The 27,505-nt window shown below is 35.5% G+C and overlaps 1 protein-coding gene across 2 annotated transcripts in view; it reads right to left on the reverse strand.

The window, feature by feature from the left end:
- Positions 1 to 27,505, reverse strand: part of LAMA2 (laminin subunit alpha 2) — a 447,053-nt gene that overhangs the window by 248,722 nt on the left and 170,826 nt on the right. For both annotated transcript variants that reach the window (XM_084889596.1, XM_084889597.1), the window contains exons 8-12: positions 24,112 to 24,290; positions 22,589 to 22,688; positions 18,095 to 18,255; positions 9,711 to 9,851; positions 7,122 to 7,292 (exon numbers count right to left, since the gene is read on the reverse strand). In XM_084889596.1, the coding sequence (XP_084745722.1) occupies positions 7,122 to 7,292; positions 9,711 to 9,851; positions 18,095 to 18,255; positions 22,589 to 22,688; positions 24,112 to 24,290 (752 nt within the window). The remainder of the gene's footprint in view (positions 1 to 7,121; positions 7,293 to 9,710; positions 9,852 to 18,094; positions 18,256 to 22,588; positions 22,689 to 24,111; positions 24,291 to 27,505) is intronic.

Consider the following 27,505-nt stretch of genomic DNA (forward strand, 5'->3'; position numbering starts at 1 on the left):
TTAACATGTAAGCATCTTGGTCTTTTTAAAGTCTTAGTAATGGTATGCTATCCATTTTGTTGACTTTCCTAAGATAGATTACAAATGATTTCTTGGTGTTATCATATTAAGAAAGAGATCGAACATAATTTCATATATTGAAGAACCATTGTATTTTCTTAAAGAGCCTTTCTGTGAAGGGCTCATTCATAAGTGTTGTCCATTTTTCTGTTGGACAGTTGGCCTTTATCTCATCAATTTCAATAACCTCTTTAGGTACTAGAGAGATTAGCCTTTCATTTGCTATTGATTATAACAACAACTAGACATATGGGATTTTAAAAAGAATTGATAGTTTATTATTTATATTTGTTTTCTAGGGCTGCCAAAACAAAGTACCACAAACTGAGTGTCATAAGCAACAGAATGTCATTGTCCCACAGTTCTAGAGGCTACAAGTGTGAAACCGAAGTGTTGGCAGTGGTGGTTCCTTAGGAGGGCTGTGAGAAAAGGATTCGCTTTAGTCTCTCCTTGGCTTGTAGACGGCCTTCTTCATAAAAACAAGGCATTCTTCCTAACATAGTCTCCAAATTTGCACTTTTTATAAGGACACCAGTCATATTAGGTTGGTCTCCCCCTTCATGACCTTATTTTTAACTTGCTACATGATAGCTGCAGGGTATTGCTTATGTTTATTATGCTTATGATGTTGACTTCTCTAATGAGTTACTGAAGGGCAGAAATCTCAAATTCCTTTAGATACCAGGTCTTCAGTGAAGCAGGAATAGTGAAATACTTATCACATCATTTGCTTGGAAAGACATGAAGCAGCTGCAAGATAAAGTGCAAAACACTCTGCAGGTTTCTCAAAAACTGGCTAACTGATTTAATTTTTTTTACATTTCTGCAAAGCTACTATTTGAGTCATTTACTCTAGTTACTTGCTAAAATTAACTCTCTGTGATTGTCCAGTTGCTCTGTCAGATAGCAATAAAAATAGGCAGGGGCCAATGTGTTCTTTGATAAATATCTTTTAATGACATGAGACTATCTACAATATAAATTATCGCAGCACACAACTAGAGAAATTCACAACGCAATAGGCATTTATTGAACAGCGTCTGTGTGCTAAGGGCATTTGGAGAATTCTAAACATTCTGGGGGGAATGCTAGAATTCTCATTTTGCTGATAAGGAAAGTAACACTCAACAAAATTATGGAATGTGTCCAAGATCACAAAACCAATAAGCTAGCAATTCAGCATTTAAATCAGATCTGTAAAAGACATAAGGACCAAAACAGCAAAAATAAATGACCAGGGCCTCCCCTTGCATAAACAATGACATTCAATCAATTCTAAAGGAGATAATGTATTAGTTTGCTAGTCCATGATCAAGGTATCCAAGGACTGGTCCCCTCTGAGGGCTGTGAGGGAAGGGTGTGTGCCAGGCTTCTTGCTTGGCTATAGCTGGCTGTCTTTTGTCTGTCTTCAGGCCCTATTATCCCCATCCCTACCTGTGTCCCATTCTTTCCTACCACCTCGTTCTTTTCCCACTATTAACAACTTAAAAACAAACAAACTAACACCAGCACACAAAGAATGCTCTGGCTACGATAGGTACTGATTCTGACCTATTGCAAGAGACAGAGGCCTAGATATTGGGGGTTTGTCTCAACAAGGACTTTGGCTAGTGCACGAGAACCAGCAATACATGGGTTCCCTAAGGTGATCTGCACATGGAACATGACTATAAACTGTTACTGAAAAGAATACAGAAAAAAAAGTTTTACATTAAGACTTGTTTGGAACTCTTTTACGTTGGTGCTGGTTTCGCTTTCTTCAGTTTTGAGGTAAGGAATAGAGGTTATAGAAAGAAGGGCTTTTAATCCTCTTGTTATGGCATAGTCTTCCTTTTTACAATTTCAAAGAAAAATTAATACAAAGAACCTTGCATGCTATTTGAAGCTTGGCTGTTTTGTTACTCATTCAATAATTACTGTGTTAAATCCTAGACCCAAAGATGTGATCAGTCTGAAGTCCTGTGTTAGGTGGCAATCAGTAGAGAAAACATTATTATTTAGCATTTTTTATTCTCTTAATTTCTTTTTGTTTCTCTTTTTTAGGAACAAATTTCTATCTAGTACCTTATTCCCTTAACTGAAAAAGCTTTCTACATTTCTTCTAGTGTAGATGTGCTGATGAAAAAGTATCTCAGTATTTATTTCTCTAAACTAAAAACTATTTGTTTTGCCTTCATTTTTCAAAGACATTTTGGCCTAGTAAAGAATTCTAGACTGATAGTATTTTTCTGGGTGTTGCTGTTTTCTTTTTCCCAGCTTAAACATATTTTAAAATATCTCTGTACTATATTTGGACTTGCATCACGTTTGACAAGAATCTTCTTTCTTCTTCAGTACACGTTATGCCTCTTTTTTCTCTGATGCTTTTAGGGTTTTCTCTTTATCTCTACCACTACTTGTTTTCTTTCTTTTTTTCTTCCTTTATTTTAAATAATTTGATTTTGATGTACTTTGGCTGAGTTTCTTATCTGTTTTACTTGATTAATTTATTTTCCTGGCTATGGTTCTTATGCCCCTGCTTGTTTACATGCCTTGCAACTTTTTATTTGAAGCCCAAAGTGATGCTTTTTACATTTTTGGGTGCTGGATTTTGTTGTAATTAATTAAATAGTAACAGGATTTGCTCTGACATGCAGTTCAAATCTACTGTCAATAAATGGGTTCTTGGGTATTTTGCTTATTTTTAATAAGTATATTTTCTCATTTACTCTAAACAAATCATTTGGATTGTTGTAGATGACAGATCTTTTTCTTGGTTTTACTCCATTACCAAATCATTCTTGATGAGATCTGATTCACGGAATAGAAATTCATTTAGTTTATTTTTTCTATTTACTTTTATGGCCATTTACTTTCATGCCATTCTCTGCAGACATGACACTTTAATTAATCCAAGTCTTAAACTGGCAGAAGTTAAAGATGAAAGAGAGGCTTTGACTTCTACTTTTGTATTATTTCGAGGAATGTAAAAGAAACAAGTCATAAGTACAAATTCTACTGCTTAAAGGAGAGTGGATCATGCTTTCTAGTGGATTATTTATTTATTTATTTATTTTTAAAATATATTTTTATTTATTTCAGAGAGGGTGGGAGAGGGAGAGATGTGAGAGAGATGAAAGATGAGAGACAGAACATTAATGATGAGAATTATCAACCAGCTGCCTTCTGCATGCCCCCTACTGGGGATAGAGCCAGCCACCCGGGCATGTGCCCTGACCAGGAATCGAACCTGGACATCCTGGTTCATAGGTCCACACTCAACCACGGAGCCACATTGGCGGGGCCAGCTGTTTATTTATTTATTTTTTTAAGCCAAGATTGAAATCGTCTTACAGCTTCCACAAAAATCCCATCTCAAGAATCCTTCCTGAGCAACATTATTAAAACCATTTTTGTTGTTGTTAAGTAAGCAGCACCAATCACAAAGTATGTTTATGCTCCTTTTATGTGATAAGAACTACCTTGTCCCATAAAACCTCAAACATCAGTCTCCTTCAAGTCCACAGCTTTCATTTGAGATCTGAGACGTAGAACGGAAAGTCAAGCAAGCACAACCAAGATTACTTTCAGGAGCCAGATGCTGTTTTGTGAGCAGACGCCTAATGTGCATTTTAAGCTAGGCTATAGGTACACTTGGCAACCACATGGCATACTTTAAACGCTTCTTTACACTGGAAACAGGAGAAGACAACCCAATGTTTTTGGGAAAAAGCATTGTTTCATAAAGAACAAATCACACAGGATGAATTTAATGATGCCCAGAGACAGCATTTCCAGCCTTAATGGTGAGACAGGAACAGCAGACAGGCCATGCCAGATTCTCTGGGAGCTTTACAGACGGGCTGAGAATTGCTTCTGGAAGCTGCGCTATTTCAGACCACTAGGGTAACCTAAGCGATTATTATAATGTTTCAATTGCACTTGGTTTACTAAAGCAGTAAATTATCCCAACTCCAAAGTACCAAACTGAGTCTGAATAGCGGAAGCCTGTAGCAAACCAGCAGGACTGTCCTCCAGCTCCTTCCATCCCAGCCCAGTTCCATGCTTAAACCAATTTCCTAAAGCCAAGCACTGACATTTGCCAAGCATTTTGAAAAGGAAGTGCTGCCCAGTACAGCCCTGTGGGTACCTGACTCTTTTCTCTTCGACTATCTAGGATGAGGGGAGAAAATCAGCCCTTGATTGGGCCAATGGTGCTAAAGATTCACTCACATGGGAGAAGAAAACACACATTGTTTCAAGATTGCCACTGGGGAATTAACTCATAGCTAAGATCATGTAAAGTTTTTAAAGGGGTAGTATAAAACTTTGGTAAGTTTTGCTAGGTCTCATCTATTATCCACGCACACACATATTCACTTAGGGAATCCTCATTACTCCAAAGATAACTGCAGTCAATAAAAATGTTTCTTAGGACAAAAAAAATGTTCTTTTGATAAACTGCCTACTGTTCTTGAGTTTTATTACAATAAGACGGACCTCTGTGCTAGCAAAGTGTATCCCATGTCAGAGAGGTTTATTATTTTTGGTTAGGTTCCTTTAAAAAGGAAGGATGGCTGGTGGCATCTTCATTACAATAGAACATGCACAGCACAATATGGCCCCTTTCTGTCATAAGGAGCCTTATGACCAAGGGACTGACTTAAAAAAAAAATGTTTGAAAACTGGTTATATAAATATTTAAGAAATGCTAATAGCATCTCATAAATATTTTTCTGACTTAGGAATTAACACTAAAAAGGCGGAGGAGGAATTATGTACCCACAGCCTCTTGGTCATGGATGCAAATGAATTTCAGCATCTAAGCAGATGCACGAGCTCCTTGATAGACTATTTCTGTCAGATTCTGACAAAGGCTCTGATTCGAACAGCAATTACTGGTAAAGAATTTAGCCTCAACTATTTAGAAAAGCGGCTTTATTGAATTTACAAACAAGTCCCTACAATTTTCCATTTCCTTAGCAAGATATTAAATCAGCCAAGCTAAGCGTGTCATCACGACTATAATTTACGTGATCCGACATGACAGTTAAGATGTACTGTGGTAATTTGTGAGAGCTTGCAGTATTATTGGTAGTATCAAAAATTTATATGGTTCAGTTATTAAGGCAAATTGTTTCATTCATACTGAGATATCTGACAGGAAACCACCGAGGGCTTCCACATTACATTTAAAAAATGCCTTCCATATTCAAACAATTTGCACACCCTGTTGCCATTATTTTGTTCATTGAATGGAAATCGAAGCACAGGCGAGCGCAGCTTCTTGATGTGAAAATGGTCTGCGGGGGAGCATGAAGTGCTTCATTGTGGGTGGTTATAAGCAACAGTTCAGCCAGGATAAGGAAAGTTATCTTTGGGAACCAACAGCTATGAACAGGATGTCCAAATTCTTTGCTCTGATGCGATTTAATATCCTATTTGCTTGCTTTCCTTCTGTCAGTTTGATTTTCAGCCAAGAGAAAGAAAAAGCATATGACCAAGGAAGAAATTATCAAAAATATGGTAAAGAGTATTCTATTATAAGCCAACCTAAAATAAACTTCACTATAGCAAGAAAAATAAGGCCCCTGAAACCCATCCAATATTGACCCAAAGCTCTTTTCTAAACTCCTCAAAGCAGGAAGAAAGGAAAAAGAAAAAGAAAGAAAAGAAAACACAACAAAACACCTGACAGTTTATTTTTGGCGAATTTAAGCTGTAGGCATTCACATTTCATGTGCTATTCTATTCTTATTGGGAACACAGGAGGTTCCTAAGTAGAATGGGATAGAATGACTTCTTATTGTAATGGGCCTTGTAAATAAATGTTTAATTAGATTTTTATTGCAGCTGTATAATTTTGTGCAACATATACTGTCTCTTTTAAAATACATATTCACTGAAAACACTTGAATCATTTATACAATTTTCATAGTAGCATTTTGAAGCCTGTTAAAATTAAGAAAACTGGCCATGAGTTAAAATTTCTTCAATCTGTGAAAACCACTAATTCCCATTCACAAAGGAACATCTAAACTGCTATTAAATTTTTCTATCCCAATACTCACATGCCGTAGTGAGAGAACCACTAACTATAAATATATTTTTTACTTGTTGAACCAGTGAAGATGCCTTCAAAAGTGACACTATGTTCTTATAGGGAAAAACTAGGCTTAAGTAGCATCAATTTGCTAAGAGATCTGATCAGGTTAATTTTAATATCAGATGACAAGGTATTAACTTTCACAGAACCAGCAAGTATTCACATGTGGAATCAGTGTACTAAAATTTGTTGGCAACAAGTTTTTGTGCAAAATAAAATGATAAAAACCAAGGCACCTGTCTAGCTGGCGTTCATCCACATCTGGGAGGAAAAAACAAAACACAAAAAACAGCGGCGCCCTTCTGAGGCTCCTAGATTTGTTTATCTGTGTATGTTTGTCTTCGTGTGTGAGTGGGCTTTAAAAACACACATGTGCTTTCAATCTGGCACTTCTTATAGTTCAGCGCTCTGTCTGAGCTCCGGGAAATATGCTGTTTACATAAGCTTCATGGCAAGCATTACATTAGTTAGGTAATAAATTTCATTTCCAATTAACATTCATACCAGATAGAAAAAGGAGCTCTCTTGAATGTCAGTTTTGAAATGAAGTAGAAACAGATGAGGAAAACTTCAGTAAGTATTCCACCATAGACAACTCATGAAAAAACATCTATTTCAAGTAAACCCAACACGGTTTCTTCCGATGTCTACAATTTTGTTTTGCAGACATATTTCAAACCTTCATTAATTTATTTGCTGATTAAATATATATATATATATATATATATATATATATATATATATATATATATATATATATGGTCAGCTATGTGCATTTGTGAACCGGGTATGCCATGGCCCATGGAACATGGGAAAAATGTCAAATTCAAGCTGATTTACCGTAGTTGTTTCAGGCAATCTGATACGGCATATGTTTGATATGCTTATCATTCTTTAAACAAATACTAAATAAAGCCCATTCCTTTATTGATCTGTTAAAGCAAAGTGGCGAGAAGCAAGCAGCATATGGACTTACCTTGTTTCCTAGATACGGAGCCGGTGCGCTCCAGAAGTAGTCCTGGGCCAGGGCGCGGTGGGCCTCCCCGCTGCTGATGCTGATATGATGAGGTGGCTGCAGGTCCTGCTGGGGAGCCACTCGAACGTGGCCAGAGATGTCGGTCAGATACCAGCCACTCATGTCTTTTATCTTAAACAAAAGCACACAACCATCATTATGTAGGGAGAATAAAATCCACCCACTTCTGTTCTCTTTTTTATTCCTTAAGTCTTAAAGTCCATGTATTTGGAAATAAAAACAACAACAACAACAACAACAGCAAAAAACCACTAGAAATTACACAAGTTTACAAAAATATGAGAGTTTTCAATATTACTAAACTTATCATATGTACTCATAGATTCCTATTTTTTTTCTTTATGTTTCTAGGAGTTTGGATGATACTTATTACACGAAAATCTGTTTTCATTGGTTCAAAGCTCATTTTAAAAAAATCATGATTCCAAATACTTTTCTTAAAAATAGAAATTCATTCAAAATTATACAATGGTTATAATGTTATATTAACATCAACTAATCTGACTTTGAATTTTATATTTTTCACTCTACTAGTAATTTCCTATTGTTTATGGAATAAATTATTTTAAAAGGTGTTGCCTTCACGTTTGTAAAGCTGAAGAAGAATAAAATTTGCAAGTGTCTGAAAGAGGGTTTTTCATTCAATGTTTCCTCTCTTCCTATTTATTTAAAGTTCAACACTGAGACTTAAAAACATTTTAATCCACCAGCTTAGCCTGTTGCTATGGCCACAGCTCAGAATATTGTACCTACTCCTTCCCAGGGCATCTGAAGTACTTCAGGAACCCAGGGCTTAGCTCCTTGTCCCAGAAAAGGAAGAAGTCTTAAAGAAGGACTTAGGGAACCCATGATGATTTATTTGCTTTTCCAACTTTATACTCCAGGCAGGGGTGGGCATACAGTTGAAATTGTAATTTAAACTGTCAGGTTAGGATAAAACACTGGCTACTGAGGTTTACAGCTACCAGGGGAGCACTAGACCTGTGTGAGCAGCTTGGTATTGGGGGTGATAAACAGCAGAATGGTAATGGTTATTGCAGATGAAATATATTTTTTAATTTCTTTATGTAGAAGTCATTTGATTCTGTATCTCCCAGAGCTGGGGATTGCTGGGACTGCGCTGGTCAAAAGAGAGAGAGAGACCAGGTAAAAACTTACTGGGTAGCTAGACAATAAGATATATATTACTTTCTTTTCTTCCCTTTCCAACACCACCCTCCAGAAATTCTGTGACAGCTCAGTGAGATTCAGAGGAAGTTCTCCCTAGATGACTCACTGAACTGAAAATATCCCTGGACCTGGTTTCTGAAGACCCAGGCTGAGAGCCTCCCCTGCTAACTATTCAATTTTGATATGTTAATGGAGCTGTTAAGAGTGGGGGGCAAGAGTACTAGAATCAAAAGGAGGAAGTTAGACTAGATTTCCATGTGCTGTTGGTTCTATGTATTCAGCTCCAGAGGCAATGCATTTGATAAAGTATGTATAGGTCCAATTTTAGACACGACAGAATAATCAGAAACTGCTCGTGATATTTCAGACTTGACTTAAAAGCAATATAGGCAGAGAAAAATAAACAACAATTATATTGAGGATTAGTTAGCTGATTAAAGTTGAAAGGAAAGAAGATAGTTTATTGAAACAGTGATGTTGGTAAAACACAACTCTCATCACACTTCTGCTAAAATCCTTCATGACTCTCTAAGTATAAGACCCCAACCTCTTTAGCATACCCAGCCCTGGATGACTGGCATAGTTTCTCATTCCCCTCTTGGCCTCTCTTTCTCTAGCCTGTTTCCTGCTTTCTGTAGTCAAAAGTGGCTATTCAGGCTATTTGAAATCCATGAAGGCCCCGATTTTCCTTTCATTCCTCTTCTATAAGGAGACAAATCAGAGTGGAAAAGGCAGTGGGGAGTAAGGGAGGCACTGGAGGAAGGATGGCAAACATGTTTACATTTATAGTAGAGGAAGAAAATTCCAGCGACTACTACGGAGGCAATAATTTAACGTTTCTAAAAATTGACTAAGAATAAATGTATTGTTCAAATTTAGTGGCCCCCTTTTAACAATGAAAGGGCCCATGCAGCATCAAAGAGTAGCTAAAGGTTGGTGGGTAATATGCATTTTATAAAGAAGTAATAAAGCAACATATAACTTATCGAAAATATTGGTGAATGAACAATATAATTTTTCATTTCCCAATCGGATGCTTTCTCTCTTGAATCATGGTCCCTTGGGCTAGAACAGCATTAATTTCATTACTGCTTCACATATTAATCATGGACACTGGAAAGGCTAGTGTTTATTTATTCTAAGAAGTTCGCATCTATACACTATTACAAAAAAAAAAAAAAGTTAAAGGATTTGATAAAAAACGCATATAGCATTGAAAGAAAATCACATCGCTTCTGTATAATAACTTTAAGTAGAAGCTCGCGGTAAGAAAAAAATAATAATTTCATACAAAAAGAACAACAACAATATCAAGAAGGCCCGTGGAACAGCATACAGAATGGAAAGGCTGCTGCTTACGTTGCCGTAGGTCCAGTAGGAACTCTGACATCTGTCGGAAACCCCTGAGCAGAAGCACTCATCACATCCTTTTTTATTTTTCTCTTGCAAATTGAAGAAGCCAGATTTGCAGCGGCTGCAGTCTCCTCCTTCAACATTCTCCTATAAATAGAAAGGTGTGTTAGAAATAGAGGTGCCCTTTAAGTTTAAGAACTGTCTCTCTCTTTAAGAAAAATATAAGCTGTATATCCTTCATTTTACCACTCAAAAACCTTTAAAATATCAATATAATGATATTTTTAAAAATCTGCTTGAAAGCTCCTTAGTAAACTATATCCTTTCTAATCGCACAGATGGGAGAGAATTTTGGACACTAATCTGCTGTAGTAAAAGTTACAATTTTATCTTCCTGAATGTCATGAACATGCAGTAAATATAATACTATGATAAATACAGCAATTAAACTAACTAAAATCCATTTGGTTCTTTATTGTCCATTGTTAACTACTTTGTCTTAGAACACATGATATGTGACAAAAATTAAAGGTATTAAAATAATACAAGAATGTATAACACAACATTGATATTTTACAGGTGATAAAATGCTTTTCACATTATATACTAGAAGTACATATATTTAAAGAAACATAAGAACAAGACAGGTAGAGAAATTCAGGCAAATAGTCATAGTATTACCCTGGTGAGACAAAATAGAAAAGGAGGAAAGTTTTCCCTACTTAATTTTCACAGTGTTTTCTTTAATACAATGGTAGATAGTCACTTAATCATATGGTGATATTTGGGAAAAAATAATTCTCATTTGGTGACTGCTCTCCCAAATGGTTTCGCTAATCCTAGTCCCAGTATACTGAGAAATTATCTGTGTATAGGTGGGCCTATAGTGTGAACTCAGCCTAGGGAAAGCTATGAGATGAAAGACTGGGAATGATGCAATCTTTCAATTTAAAGAGTGGTTAAACTTGATTAATAACTTCTAAATGAAAGTTCCTTGCTTTCCAAGAAACAGATTCTTAATATCCCTTATACATGCATTTGCTCCACATTTTTCCTCTTTGCTGAATTCCCTTATTACCTCAATTCAGAAACTTTCCTTTTCCTTAGAGAACTTCTCACTCAACTGTTTTCCTAGTCCTTTATAGACTGCTCTATTAGAACCACAGGAAAAGCATAGCTATTTCTTCTCAGATCACTCTCTCCAGCTGTCCTATATAATACAAGTCTAGTATGCTAAGTGTGTGGTCCACTGGTCAGCCGTCAACCAATCAAAGCATACTATGCTAATGATATGCTAAGGCTGCTATGACAGTTGGCAGACAGTTGACCTGTCAACCAGTTGCTATGATGTGCACTAACCACCAGGGTGCAGACACTACAACCAGTAGGTTAGCTTGCTGCTGAGGTCCAGCCGATTGGAACTGAGTGAGATGGGCTGGACATACCCTGAAGCCCTCCCATGGTTCCTCTCTGGCTGGCCAACCTCCCACGTTTCTCCCGGGCCCCGAGCATGCACCGGTGGGTCCCTTGGTCTGGCCTGCATCCCCTCGCAATCTGGGACTGCTCCGGGGGTTTCAGAGAGCAGGTTTCAGCCAAATCCCAAAGGAGAGCACCACTCAGTCCGAAGCTGGGCTCATCACAGCTGGTGAGTACAGCAGCAGTGGCAGGACCCTCTCTTGCCTCTGTGGCAGTGCTAAGGATATCCAACTGCTGGTTTAGACCTGCAGCTGGCAGTCAGACATCCCCTGAGAGCTCCTGGACTGTGTGAGGGCACAGGCTGGGTTGAGGGATCCCCCCTGAGTACACAGATTTCATGCACTGGGCCTCTAGTATACCATAATCTATCCAGAGGTAGAAACCTTATTTATCTCTGAGTACCAGGAAATGGCAGTGCTCCTGGTAGAATATTGAACACCAGCTTATAAATGTTTATTAAGTTTAAATTAATCTTTTAGTGGTTGTATTTTTTTATGCATAGTAATATGTTATGCACATAGTGGATGTTTAATAAAAATATTTGATAATAAACCAATATTGGGCAGAAGATAGGGATGATAAAGTCTGATAATATAAGACAAAAAATAAAAGAGGCAAGAATAACATGAAAAAAGAAATAAATATACAAAAATAAGCAAATAAAGAGGTTCTCCTTATATCCGAGAGAATAATTTATTTGAAATTAACTTTTGGACTCTTTAATTTCTATGATCCACTGGAGCCTAAACAAAGGGTGTCTCCAGACCTGTTTTACATGTCAAACTTTGGCATCCTGATATGTGCACAAATTCATTTATTGTCATTGAAATTCTTGCTAGTTCTTCCTTATTAGGTAGATTTCAGATACTTTGAGATAATATGTGTCAGCAAAACTAATCAAACTAATTTCAGACCTGTGGTGACAAGTAAATCCCCAAAGCCCTGAAGTTGAAAGCATCTTCAGAAGAGTACACAGGCAGGAAAGATGAAACATATTTATAATTCTAATTTAGCTTAGCCCGTTGAGGACACAGTACAGCTGTTTTGTACACTGTGTTCTTGTGTTTTTGGTCTAATGTACCTTTCATTTACTCTAATTTGAAAGCTTTAATGCCATCTTTTCTGAAATTCAGACTGAGTTCAACAACAAGACATTTTTGGACAGTAGTTTCATTTTCCTTAGCCTCATTTTAGCCTGGCAATATGAGCTTGAAAAAATTATGATTAAATAATTGCAACATTCAATTGCATCTAATGGATTGAAGTAACACATTAGGATAGGAATTCTAGGAACTATAAAGAATGATGGGACAAGGTCTCTGTATTTAAAAGCCAGCATCTAGAGTTAGGTAAAAAAGTACACTCATAATCAACGGTAATGCAAGGTGGGCCATGATAAGTGCATCTCAGAAATAAAATTAAATTAGGGAAGAACGGAAGAGAAGAGACTAATGCCTGCTAGGAAAGCTTGAGAAGGGTTTATGACAAAACCTTAAAACATGGTTAACGGATTCAATCTGTAGCAAGAGATAGAATGAAAGAGCCATGCTAGCAAAGATATTGGGACCAAGAAATAATACAAATAATAGAAGATTCATTCATTTTTTTTCATAACACATGTATTAAATTTCCTAGAAAATATTTAATAGAAACTTCACTTGGTACTTCGGTTCCAGGGTCTCTGACTTCACATAGTGAACCAGGGATTTGGCTTTTTCCCCCTTAGCAATTGGTAAATCATTAAAGATTATTCAGCAGGAGATAAATAAACAGAACTATACTTGAGATACTTAAGTTGATGGTAGTAGTTAAAATGTCCATGAAATGTAGGACACAGGAACAAGGAAATCTTTCATTACCACATGGTGCAGAAAAGGGTTAATACAGCAGGCGGAACTGCTCAAACTCTCACAATCCAAACTGAAAGACTGTTCCTTGTCCTTTTCCTGGAAGGTAACCTAGACTATACTGCCTGAAAGGAGTATCTTTTTATACCTGGGTCCAGGGGGTCATAGCAGATATTTTATGCAAACAATGTGATTTATGATGATTGCCTGAGGTCTTGGCCACATTGTATAAGTTTGACCTCTGGGGGGTTTGGATACTGAATAGTTAGGGTCAATCATAAGACTGCTCCTTATCTATATGACTAACCTCCCCCCGGAAAACACACACACACACACACACACACACACACACACACACACACCCCAAACTCTAGACACCAGAGTTGGGTGGGTTTCCTTGGTTGGCAACACTTCACATGTAACCACACATTGCTGCTGGGAAAATTAAGCACTATTTGTACTACCAGTATTCTACCAGGAAAGGATAAATGAAGTTTGCACTTGGCCTCTCCTGGACTCTTTCCTACACACCATTTGCCTTTGCTGATTCTAATCTGTATCCTTACACTTAATAAAGCAAAACCATGAAGATAACAGCTTTTCAAAGTTCTATAAGTCTTTCCAGTGAATCACTGAAAACTAGTGTGGTCTTGGGGAACCCCAACACACCATGGTAAAGATAACAGAATGCCTGTGCATAGCTATACATACAAGTTAGACAAGTGGTAGTTTTGCTTTGTTTATTATGACAACCTTTGAGCCAAAATATTTTAGATCCTGTGAAAAATCCTCAAACTAATCCTATTCTACCTTCCCATACCCCATTCACTGCACGCCTCTTCACAAATAATCATCAACTCATAAGATTTGTTATAGACTTTATAACCTCACATACAATTGCAAAGCATGTCAGCTAAAAGTCACAACAATTAGTCTCTAGATTCCTACTTTTTCAGTCCTGAGTCTGTACCATATTTTTTCTTTAGTGAGTGGCAGCACCTAAGCAGATTGAGAGACTCATTCGATTGAGTCTTTTTTGAGCTTGGTCTTTTTTTTTTTTCCCTCAGGCTCTACCACAGACAAATATTAAGCCAAAACTAAATAGCAAATATGGTGGATGTAGTACCTACTTACATATCTGTCTTTATGCCCTAGTCAAAGTGCCTTTTGATGCTGGTAGGAAAGTGAAAATCTGCTTAGCCCATTCAATCCCTGCTTCTGGACATGTCTCAACATTTATAGAATTAATTACTGATATCAGGTTCTGCTTCCTATTTCATTTTACAACCTCCCTGGAGAGAATATATATCAAAGCAATTTCTTATTTTAGGATTGTGTTTCCAAAATGTATCTGAAAAAAAGTAGTAGTTTTATTTTTATTTTATTTTTTATTTTATTTATTTTTTGAGTATTTTAATTTCTTTATTGATTCAGGTAACACATAAAGAGTAATTTTAAAACAGTGATTACTAGATAACATTACAATTTGATAGTATATTTGAGATGTTTTAGAGTGGCACAATTCAAGCACACAAGCACAGCAGTCAGGATTTTAATTGCACATTCAGAGAAACAAAGGTTTCCCACCTAGTTTGCTAATGACTTTGGCAGCTCGGGTATCAATTCTTTTTATGGATACCCAGGTGGATACTTGCTTTTTCAAAACTTCTCTGTGACTCATCAACAACTGTCATCCATGAAACATCCCCATACTGTGTTCATGATTCACTCTTGGAAAATCATCTTGATACAAGAATTTAAATTTGCAAGGGTGAACCTTCTGCTTTATGGGTAGGTTCTTAGAGCAATTTCCTTTGGTATCAATGTCAAATTATTAGTAAATGTTTTTTCCATTATTCTTCACAGTTTTTTTTTATTCTCTATAATTATTCATTCATCAAATCACAGCTGAGCTACTAATACAAGGCATTATAGGAGATGCCAGAGGATTGCACAGAAGGAAGTGCAAGTATAGGTAAATAAGAATAATACAAGGCAGGAGGAAGTCATTGAGTACATTCTTTGTTGTCTAACACCAAATTCATAACACAGTCCTCCTTTCCTCTCAAGGAAAAATAAAACAAAGGCCATAAGGTTGAAAGAAAAAGATGTATCCCAAGGGTTGCATGAAGGGAGTAGGCTGCTGCAGCATTATTCTCTCCAATTGTAATTTTCCAGATGTAAGAGTGCCTAACAGAGGTCATTTACTAACATAAATAAGTAAATATATACAGTAAGATGATCATTTTTACATCACTTTTTGTCACTTATATTATAAGGTTTTCAAGGGCAAATATCATATTTTATAACCTGTCACCATCCAACTCAGTTTGTAAAGAACAAATGTAAAAATAATTGATCTTAAAAATCTAATAATGATAATGAGAGTTTGTAGCTTCCAGACCAAATGCTACTTTACTCATTAAGAGATTTCTCTCTCCTTTATCTGCTATTTTATCACTTCGTTGTACTGAGTCTGCAGATTTTGGTATTAGCTGGGTTTCTGAAACCAATATATTACAGATACCAAGGGATAACTGTAATATTGGGGGACTCAAAGTTAGACATAAATTTTCAACCATGAGGGGTTCAATGCCCCTAGCCCCTGTATTATTCAAGAATCAGTTGTATTAACCTATAACTTAATACATTTTTTAAAAGTTGTTTAAGCTTTAAACAAAATGGTGAATATATTCTCTTTCTCAGCATTTAAAATGGGCAACTTTTATCAATCCAATTATTTATTTTAATATTTTTAGAGATAAACACTTATATGGATATCTTTTATTTCAATTTAAATCTCCAGTATCTTAGCTTCTCAATGAAGTTTTGCTTATTAAGTAGCTTTTGACCCATGTTGTTTGATAAAATCATTCGACACCTATGCCAAGTCATGTTTTTGTAAAACAGAATGAGCTACCACATTGTACTCTACTTTAATGTCTTTTCAGTATTTTAATTATATGAGTATTTTGTTGAACATTTGGATATTTATTTTTCCTGTTAATAAGGGGCTATAGCCATTTAATTATAGCATATTAGATGCACAAATATTGTGATATAATTCTTTTGCTGTATGTGTACAAATTATGGTTATTAAAATTATGTAGATATTTAATAAAATCTGTTTTGTTCTGCAAGTTTTTATTCTAAAAATTAGTTTATATGAACTAATTTAAAATATACACTTGAAGGGCAACTATTTCTTATATTATGGTTAATGTTTGTATACACATGTAAACATGTAACTAATCATAATTACCTCGTTTTCCTTCTCTTTTATGATTTTTTAATTGCTATTTGTCTTTGTGCTTTAATTATCTGTGTAGAGCTTCAAGTGTCTTTGTAGGAGGCATTTTTCCTATTAGGGTTGTAATCACTCTCTGTGCAATACGGAGGCAGGCAGAGCACAGGCAGGAGCTCAGCAGCTTTCCCTCGTTGCTCTGCTAATGGCTGCAGCCCTCTTGCTCTAACCTTTCTCACTGCAGTTACCCAAGAGAATGAGCCAAATGAGGCCTGCCTCCCTCACTCATGTTACTCTTTCCTTGCCAATTCCAGGCATCTCCACTGTATATATAAATGGCAAGTGTTTAAAAACATTTCTTTCTTTTTTGTTTTTCCATTTTGATTCCCTATCTTCTAGAACCTGGGAAAGCTTATCTTCCTTTTTACACTCAACTTGGCCTGTCCTTTATTTGAGCAAATGATAAAGGTTCAAGATTTTCATAGAGTTTTGGAAAAAGAATAAAGCACACACAGGATATATTTTGGTAAATACTAGAGAAGATTTACTAGGAGCCTATAAGATTCCTCCAAAAGACAGAGAGGATGAAGAGGGTAAGTGTCCTAACAAGCCATCACCTACAGACAGCTGCAGTCTGGTTCTACTAGAGCAATTTTTACATATCAGGTAATATCTGAATGAAATGTACTGGATCTAAAAATGTATTATGTTGCAATATATGACAATTCCTTAACATAAATTGTGGACATCTGCTTGTTTACTGTCCAAGGTAAGTACCTAAATCACCCCTGGTATATAGCATATACCTACTATGTAACTATATTATATTGTAATATTTAGCTTAATATTTTAGATTTTTTGTCCCAAGAATATACACTTAACATTAAAGCTAATATTTATTTATTGTGTTATGGTTAATAGTGGTACACACACACACACACACATATATATAATCATATCATACATACTGGTTAGATAAGACAACTGAATTAATAAAGGAAATATATTAATAATGATTGAGAACAAAGAAAAATGTAGAATAAAAGGAAAAAAAAAATTCTACATCAAGATGGCATGCTACGTTTTTATTCTCTCAGCTAATTTAGCTAACACTGCCTGAATCAAACATTTGGTACTGATTACTATAGCTAAGGGAAATCAGTTTTGTCATTTAAGACTCGTCCATGTCCCTGTTTCCTCTATGCGTATGAACTGCAGGTGTAATTCACCCTCTGGTGTTAACATGATGAACCATTAGCTGAGCATGTACAGCAAATAAAGTTGCATTTCTGAAAGTACTCTTGGGAGGAAATATTGAGCCTTTAATCAATTCCACTAGGGCTTCTAACATTTTTAGTAATTAAACGAAAGAGTTTGAAGATGGTATTTTCCGACCTATCTGGGATCAAACTTCAGAAGATTAAAAATTCAAAATGAAACCCTAGACGGCACTATTTTCAGACTTAGAGACAAAGCTAGAGTAGATTTCTGAGTGTGCTGTAGTTTTAAAGGGTTGCTACTTTTATCATTTGAAATTACACTAGAATGATGATGGGCAACCAGTTTTATTGTTATAAAATGACACTGATTCTTAAGGTGAGTTGTCCTCTGTGTATCTATGGATTTTTAGACAAATGGCAGGTGACTTGCTGCAGTGAACCAGGTATCTAAAGACACTTATAAGGCTGCCACATACAGAATAGGTAGTGGATATGTACTGCGGAACTTGTAACGCTTGCTTAATGCTAGCAGACATATCAGAGAAGCCAAGGAACATGACCTTCTGTTTTGACAGTGGGATGTTACTGGAATAAACAATGTACCTTGCAGTTACAGGGTCCAACACAGGGGTCCTCATTTGTACTTCCTTCACCGCTGCAGTTACAGGGTTTGCAGTCCGGGAAGCCAGTGTAGCCCCTGAGACACCGATCACATCGCTCCCCTCCAAAGCCAGCTTTGCAATGACAGGACCCAGGTTCCAGACCTAAGAAAAGGTGAGCCACATATCAATTTTTTTTCTTAAAATTTTTTAAAAGTATGGTATATTTTATTGATTTCAGAGAGGAAAGGAGAGAAAGAGATAGAAACATCAATGATGAGAGAGAATCATTGATCAGCTGCCTCCTTGCACACCCCACACTGGCAATGGAGCCCACAATCCAGGCATACACCTTGACCTGGAATCGAACCATGAGCTCCTGGTTCATAGGTGTCGATGCTCAACCATTGAGCCATGCTGGCCGGGTCACATGTCAACTTTTTAAGAGAAATATATAATTTAGCTCCTCCATTTTTAATTATAGTAACATTTGCAAGTCTATTTTCACACACAAATAAAATTCATGATGTACATCCAAAAAGAACAGTTAAAAAAACCAAAGAACATAAGGTTTAATTAGAAGCTGGCTATGATGCACACATAGCATTTCCTAAGTATTTTTTTTAATATTTAAGAATTTTTTAAAAGATAAAATCTCATAGAATCCACCAAAATCAAAGCTACAGAAAAACCACTGCAATGATCATGGAAGAATTTCCATAACTCTGACCGATGACACTAGATTAAGAATATGTAACCTATGTATACTTGTTGACTCATGACCCTTCAAACAAACACAAGATGAAAAAGTACCTTCGCTATAAAATTATGCTACTTAAAAAAAAGTAACAGTAACAACATAAGTACAATATATAGTACAACTGAGAAAAGATTACATGCATCCATGGGAATGAGTATTTGAGGGATAAAAAATAGAGCAGGAAAGTGAGAGCAGTTTAAATTTACAAAGCTGACACGTGTCAGAACCACACCATTTTATCAATCAAATTCAGATGAGAGAATCTTAAATACAACACCGAAGTGAACCAAACTAAATCCTGAAATACATTAAAAGAACATTCAGTGGTGACCAAGATGATTTTATTATAAATATGTTTAATATTAATACATTTATTTTAACTTACCACACTCATAGGTCAAATGGAAAAGAAGTCTGATTATTTCAATATAGGATATAAAGTCATTACAAAAAAATTAGCATTTGCATCTCATGTTAAAGTCTTCAGACATTGGGACTATGTGTAGAAGTACTCCATGTAATAACAAATATCTAGCTTAAACTTTGTTGCTGGAAATACTATGAATTAGATGTCTAAAGACCCCCTCCTTTGTTCAGAACACTTGACAATCAGTAAAAAATTAAAGTTAGAGAGATGATAGATAGATGATAGATAGATAGATAGATAGATAGATAGATAGATAGATGATAGATAGATAGATAGATGATAGATAGACGATAGATAGATAGATAGATAGATAATAGATAGATGTGATAGATAAGTGGAAAGCAAGAAAGAGTTGTGCAAATATGAAATAAAGAGACCCCTGGTAGAGACTAGAAACTGCAAAAGAATAACATTCCAGCCCTTATGTCAGTATCTTTCCTGGAGTTGACTGATTCTGATAAGCTAGAATGTGGAGTATGGTTTTACGAATCAAAAGACAAATTCTAGGTACTGCTCAGGTTGGAAAGTCATAGCAAAGAACTTCATATAAATTCAAAGCTCCTAAATGGGTAAATTAGAAAATATGCATAATAGTATACACACACAACATACTTATGAAACACAAAAGAAAACAAGGCCCCAATGAATCGGAGCAGAAAAATCAAACTGCAGATTCATATTCATATAGATAACACAGTGTTTCTAAGAGATTCAGAAGATAAAATATATTTAACATGTTTAAAGGTCTATACTGAATAACATGTGCATAATTATAATATAATTTTCTATTATTGTATTTCCATTTTTAAATTAAAAGAAAAAAACTATTGGTCTAGAACCAATTATAACTGTGCAAGCTTGAAAACATACAAATGAAATTGACAGACATTGCCACATGAATTAGAAAAATCAGTGGAGAGTATAGGGAGGGTTTTTCTCTTAGCTTGCATGTTATGACCTCAAGAGATGGTGTCTAAATTTACTAGATCATGAAAGAGATTTAAGCTTTATATTTAACATAATAACGACTCCATAAAACAAATACAGAATAAAAATATGTGAATAAAAGATGTGGTATGGATGACACTTCTCTGTCTTTAAAGATGAAGAGTCAATAGGCAATATTTAACAGTGAGTAAAAATATTGTTAGGAATATTAGGTAGATATTGTTTGGAAGATAAATTCTTCCAAAAGAACTTACTAAGAGAAAAGGCTCAATGTGGTTAAATTTGGAAATGAGATTTGAAATGAATAGGTGGAAGAGGGCACTACTGATACTTATTTTATTCCTTTACATATTGTTAAATTTGTAGCATATTATGTATAATTTTTATAATAATAAAAAAATGATTTATGCAAAGATCTTTATTAAAGCATTGGTTATAATAAATAAAAATTAGTAACAGTCTTAATCTACACATATAAAAAGCCAGTGTCCATGACGACTGTGATGACCAAATGACATGTCACCATGAAGGGCATTGAGCATCTCTTGGTCCCTCCCCCACCCCACCCCAAGAGTGGGATGGGGTGGGACTCGGGACTGGCTAGCAGGCTGAACAGTTGACCTCTTGGTCCCTGCCCCCAGTCTGCAGACTCTGACGTAACAGTGACGGTGAATGGGGGAATCGGAGTGGTGGCAGGAGGACCAGGATGGCTGTCAGGCCATTGGGATCACCAGCACATTCCTGGCTGCTCAGGGGCTCAGGCCTGTGGGGAAGTGGGTGCTGGTGACTTCATTTCCATGCACATGCACTGGGTCAGCCGCTGATGGAATGTGCTGCCCACTCGGGGCCATATATGCTGGGTGGATAGGTCACAAGTGCGCCCCACCGTTCCGTCAGCACCTCAAGCTCCAGCAGCAGCGGCCCACGTGGTCAGACCCGAGTGGGCAGTGCATTCCATCAGCGGCTAGCCCAGCACATGCCATGGAAGTGAAGTTGCCAACACCCACTTTCCAACAGGCCTGAGCCCCCGAGCAGCCTGGGATTAGCTGGCAATCCCAATGGCCTAACAGCCGGGTGGCGGAAGTGGCATTTGGCCTGGGGACTGGCCCTGATCACAGAAGGCTAGGCCCTAGGGACCCTACCCGCACAATTTCGTGCATGGGGCCTCTAGTGTCTATAGAAAGTTGAATGGGTACATAATGTATTGTACACTCATAATGGTGCATTGTTCAGGTCCTCAAACTAAATTTCATTGAAAGTTTTAATACATATCAGGGAAATCTCATTATGCAAAGTTAACAAAAAAAAGTTAATAGCAACATCTGGGCTGAATTACCACTGCATTACATACTTATTTTTCTACTTTTTTATTTTTTTTTTAAACTTTTAAACAATAATACACATTTTAAAAACAGGGAGAAAGTTATGATATTACTGAAAATAATGTGAGTTAGTTGTGACTATAAAAAGATAAGAGACTATAAAATGACCTTAATAATTCATTATTTGAATGTTAAAATAATCATATTTTTAATCATTTAGCATTTAAAACTATATGGCTTAAATTGATAATCCTACAGTTTTTTGAGGAAAGCAGGTAAGCTAAACTGTGCCAGTGAAACATTACCAGTCCTTTAACTTGAAAGTTTTTGTAGGAAAATCCTATATTATAGCCATAATCTATCTTAATCCTTCAAAGAAGAGAAGAATTAAAAATATAAAGAAACTGCTTCAGATATATTCTATGAATTTTCTACTTAACCTCTCCAGTGGCTCCTCAACTGTTTACAATGAGGAGTTATCATAGCACTTGATTCCTTAATGTTTGGAGTTCATCATGAACTTCAATCCTCAAAGAAAGTATTTGGGTCAAATTGGTGTCAGCCTCTTTCCCTTCATAAAATCAGGACGAATACTTTTTATGAACACTTTTATGTACACATCTTATTTTCCATCTTATCTCCCTAATCTTTCCCCATTATAGCATATATATCCTTCAGTGGATGCTGTCATTTCATGATAAAAATGAAAGAAGCTACAAAACAGTCTAATAAATGATGGCATAAAAAGTGACCTATACCACTGACTTGATTAACAGAAGATGCATATGTATAGATAAAGAAATATGTATGTACATATGTAATGCAAAACAAATTATTCAACTCTTGCTTTTAAAGCATTACAATGAAACATAAAATTAATTACTGAGATAAATAAAAAACTGCTTCTTGGAGGGAAATTTGAGAGATATAAGAATAAATTAATTACATGAGTGAAATTTACTGTAAAATATTCTCATAAAATTATATTTGTCTTTTAGTTGTTCTTTCATCTGAACAACAACTCTGTACAATGGCTCTTACCTCGTGGAGCATGTTTTTCATCCTTGACACAGACTTCACTTAAAGAACCAACTGGATCACAATGGCATGGCTGGCAAGGTCTTGCATTATTTGGTGATACCTAACAAAAATATTAAAATCCTTTTAATCAAGTGTAATAAAATTCCAATAGTTTTAAATTCATCAAAGTTTTGGCAAATTAACTAGTATAATATATAGTAATAAACTATATAGGGAAGATTATGATATAAGATATTACCCTCAATATGTTTATAATTTCTAAAATTCATTTTTTCTAAGTGGATAAATGAAAGTAAAGAGGACAGTACAATAAACTCATATGCTTATTACTTAGGTTTAATAATTATCAAGATTAATTATTCAGCAAGTTACCAAGATTTTGCTATGTAAGTTTCATCAATTCTTATCCTTTGCTGTCGTTATTAAAGAATATCCCAAGTAAAGTGTACTTCAATCCCTCCACATTTCAGTATGCATCTCTCATTTATAACCACAGTATCATGATCACAAACAAAGGTAATGTTTGCTTAACATTCTCCATATATGTTCCTTAGTAAAATCTTCCTAGTTTTATTTTTTAAATTACAATAGATTACAAAATTAGTGATTCCCCCCATCTTGATGTAGCAGACACTTTACAAGAGAAGATATAGGATTAGCCAATAAACACAATGGAAATTAAATTTGTAGTGAGATTGACTATGAATTCACAATAGAAGATCTGCTCTGGGACCACGCTTTGGTGGGATTGCTCAGTGATTGCGAACATCTACATGCCCCATCCACTACACCCACTTCCACTGAAAGATCCAATTTTAAAAGACAGCACCAAATATCGGGATGATATGGAAGACCTGGAACCTCCATACATTTTTGGTGAACATGTACAATGTTATCACTAATTTGTCAAAATTTTGGCAGTTTCTTATAAAGTAAAACATACCTATTCTGTGAAAAAAAGCATTATTTTCTTTAGATATTTACACAGGGTAAAAAAAAAAAAAAAAGCATGATCACAAAAATGCATATAAAATTGTATTATAGGAGCTAACCTAAAACTGGAAATGACCCAAATACTCACCAACAGGAGGATGGATTAAAAATTATTGTACATTTATGCAAATGAACACTATCCAGCAATTTTTTAAAAAATGATTAGTTGTGCCTATAGCATGAATAAATCTTAAAATGCTATGTTGCATAAAAGGAGGAGGACACACACATGTATCTACTTTGTGATTTTATTTTTATGACATTCATTAAGAGGCAAAATTAATTTGTGTTCTAAAAATAAGAATAAAAATTAGAGTTTGTCTGGGGGTAGAATTGACTGAAATATGGCACTATGGAACTTTCTGAAGAGATAGAATTGCTTTATATTTTATCTTTAAATATTTGTATGTTTTCATTATGAAATGTTTTGGTCATCTTTAAGAATTTGAAGTTATCAAAATTACTTTTCTATATATACAACTCTGTATGAAAAAAAAAAAACACTTTGTGAAAGAAAAGGCATACTTTACCCCTTTCGTTCTGAAGAAACCATCAATACATGTCTCACAGTTTATACCAGCAGTGTTTTGAGTACAATTGATGCACACACCACCTCCAATGTATTTTCCATGTATATTTAAACTCAGATTTCTTCTGGCAACATTTTCATCATAATAGCATTCTTCGGCCTTCCCGTGACAATTGCATGCTGCATTAAGAAAAAATTTCATAGATGTTGTTTTCCAGTTTCAGAGATAATTAAATATAATTTCTATTATATATTTATACTATATGAGAAAATATATTTATTATGCATATTATCAATATAAAAGTATCTAATATTACTTGGATTTATTGGTTATATTAGTAAATTCACATTTTTTAATGGAGATTAAAATTATCAAAACATATAAATTAAACTGAGTCATATGAAATGCCAGTATTTGACTGATTTGATCTCACAAAACCAAAATATTATATGATTAAACATACAATTTCCTATTGTGGTAAAAATAAATGTATTGAACTGTGACATTGGATGATTAAGATCCAGTGAATCCATAATGAATAATTACTATAATCTCTACGTTACATCCTCTGGGTAAAAACAGATGTTTAGAATATAGTTCTTTTCCTTTTCTACTATTAATAGTTAAAACTTAGCATTTCTCTAAATGACATGTTTTCTTTTAAGTGTTTTATATTTATTAACACTGATTTTAATTTTCAAATAGCTTATGAGTCTGGTACTTTGGCCTTTTTGCACATATTAGTAACCTGAGGCACAGAGAAGTGAAATAATTTGTAAAACGAAACCAGATCAGTACTGACAACTACTGGGAAACCAGGCTCCAGACTCTGCAGAGCCAACCTCTGCTGCATTCCCCTCAAGTTCCATCCGATGAGAGAGATAGAGAGTTCTGCCAAACAATCAGGGCAAAAGGAGAGGTTTGCATAGTGGCTGAGATCAAGCTATTTTCACCAGACTGGGGTTTGGGTGACCTCTCCAATAGTTAGCAGTCATGTGGTGTAGGGAACTTCTTAATTTCAGTAAGGGTCAGTTTCCATACGGTGGTCGGCAAACTCATTAGTCAACAGAGCCAAATATCAATAGTACAATAGCACAACGATTGAAATTTTTTTTTTTTTGAGAGCCAAATTTTTTAGACTTAATCTTCTTCTAATGCCACTTCTTCAAAATAGACTCATCCAGGCCATGGTATTTTGTGGAAGAGCCACACTCAGGGACCAAAGAGCAGCATGTGGCTCACGAGACACAGTTTGCAGAGTAGGGGTATAAGACACAAGTAGATTGAATGTCCTTCCTCAGATGTTTTGTTTCATAGGTATCCTTACATTGATTTCCACATATATAAGTGTGTGTGTGTGTGTGTGTGTGTGTGTGTGTGTGTATGCCCACGCTCAATCTTGTTTTTCCGCTAGAGGAGATGTTTAAATACTGCTCTAAATAATTTCATTTTACCAACAGTAAATATCATAGCTCTTTCTCTATTAACATATGATTCCTCTATGCCGAAACCGGTCGGCCTGCGGACTGAAGGGTCCCAGGTTCGATTCCGGTCAAGGGCATGTACCTGGGTTGTGGGCATGTCCCCAGTAGGGGGCGTGCAAGAGGCGGCTGATCGATGACTCTCTCTCATCGATGTTTCTAACTCTCTATCTCTCTCTCCCTTCCTCTCTGTAAAAAAATCAATAAAATATATATTAAAAACAAACAAACAAAAAAAAAACATATGATTCCTCTAATGTTATTTATTAAAAGGCAGTCAGGTCACAACTAATGAGGCCACTTCTAATGGGCAGTTAATTGTTTCCAAATTTTGCCTTTATAAATAATGCTGGTACACACTAGGAGGACTCGGAGGTGGGAGTAGCAGTAGTGTTCTCATAGTATCAGGCTGCCTCACATGCCAGCTGAGTAACTTTGAGCAGAAAATTCAAGCCCCGGTATCATTGCAGTACTTATCTCTTATGATTGCACGCTGCCTGAGGAGAAGTAGAGTGAGCAATTGTATACTAATGGCAAGGATTATGATCATCTGCCCTGTACAGCTTTATGAGTATATCTATAGTCTAGATTCCTAAATTCTAGTCAAAGGACACACAAAATTTTAGTGAGCTTGAAAAATTCTTCTAAAATGCTGTGTCAAATTATTCTCCATCCAATAGATATGATAGAACTCTTTTCCCATAATCCTCACCAACACTGCATATTAACAAATATTTTAATTCAGTTTCTGGATATATTAAGCATTCAACCATTTGTTGAGTGAAAGAAAGAATGAACATTTTGAAAAATTAGCATGTTTTTATTGTTATAATTTGTACTTCCTTAATTATGAGTAAGTGTGCTGATCTTTTTATATGGTTGTAAGTCATTTTCCTGAGAAATGTCTTTTTTCATTTTTTCTCATTTTTAACAGGTATAGTGACATTTTATTATAACTAGGCAAGATATCTTAATATAGTTGCATTTATTGCCAATGCTTTCTAAGGCTGTTGGGTTTTGATTTAGAATATAGTATTTTTTGTTATATTGATGTAGAGTTTTCAAAGTTTATTCTAGAAAACATGCAGTAATAAACACACATCAGCAGGCATTAAAAAGTTTTATCTCTTTAGGATAATGCACAATTCTTTAAAAATCTTGTAAAAAATATACTGCAAGAAACAGCCAAGATTTCTGCTATCGGTATTAGTAGAGGGAAATAGAGAGTAATGCAAATTTATTCTCACACTAACTGGCATTGATGCTACTGAGAGTGTTTACCGGTATAACCATGAACTAATGTGTAACACACAAGGCTGGAGCAGTGGTCATTTTCACAGCTCATGCAGAGCGGGCCCTCTTCCTGCAGTCCTGGCTGCTGTTTAAAGGCCATGCCTGCACAGCGCAGAGAACATATGTGCATAGCACCTACTTCCAAAGAGCCATGTTTGTTCTGCCATCAGCAGTTTGCTATTTCACAGAATGCCCAAGACAAAAAACTGAAACTGCCCTTTAGCACAGGCCCAGCAATGTAATAAATATTTTTTGTTCTATAGAGATTTATCATGACTTAAATAAATTAGACTGATGAAAGTCTAAATTGAATTCAAATGAATTAAAAGGTGATTATTCTTCTTATAGAAGGATTTGTCATGCCATGAAAGGATTTTTCTAAATACTAAGGCGACTGGAACACAATGCAACTTGGAAAAGAACATTTTCGTATAAGCTTTTAGGGATGCAATACATTGCCCAAAGTTTGATTTATGTAAGGTATTATGGTTAAGACCCCTATCTTTAAATTAGGTTTTAAAAAATACATTTATTTTTCTATTTGGAAATACAACTTCTCATTTGTCCCATAAAGGAAGATAAAACTGTTTTTGTAATTGCACTATTTTTAAAAAATATGT

Source organism: Pipistrellus hanaki, assembly GCF_964339955.1.
Source record: "Pipistrellus hanaki genome assembly, chromosome: 7".
Taxonomy (NCBI): domain Eukaryota; kingdom Metazoa; phylum Chordata; class Mammalia; order Chiroptera; family Vespertilionidae; genus Pipistrellus; species Pipistrellus hanaki.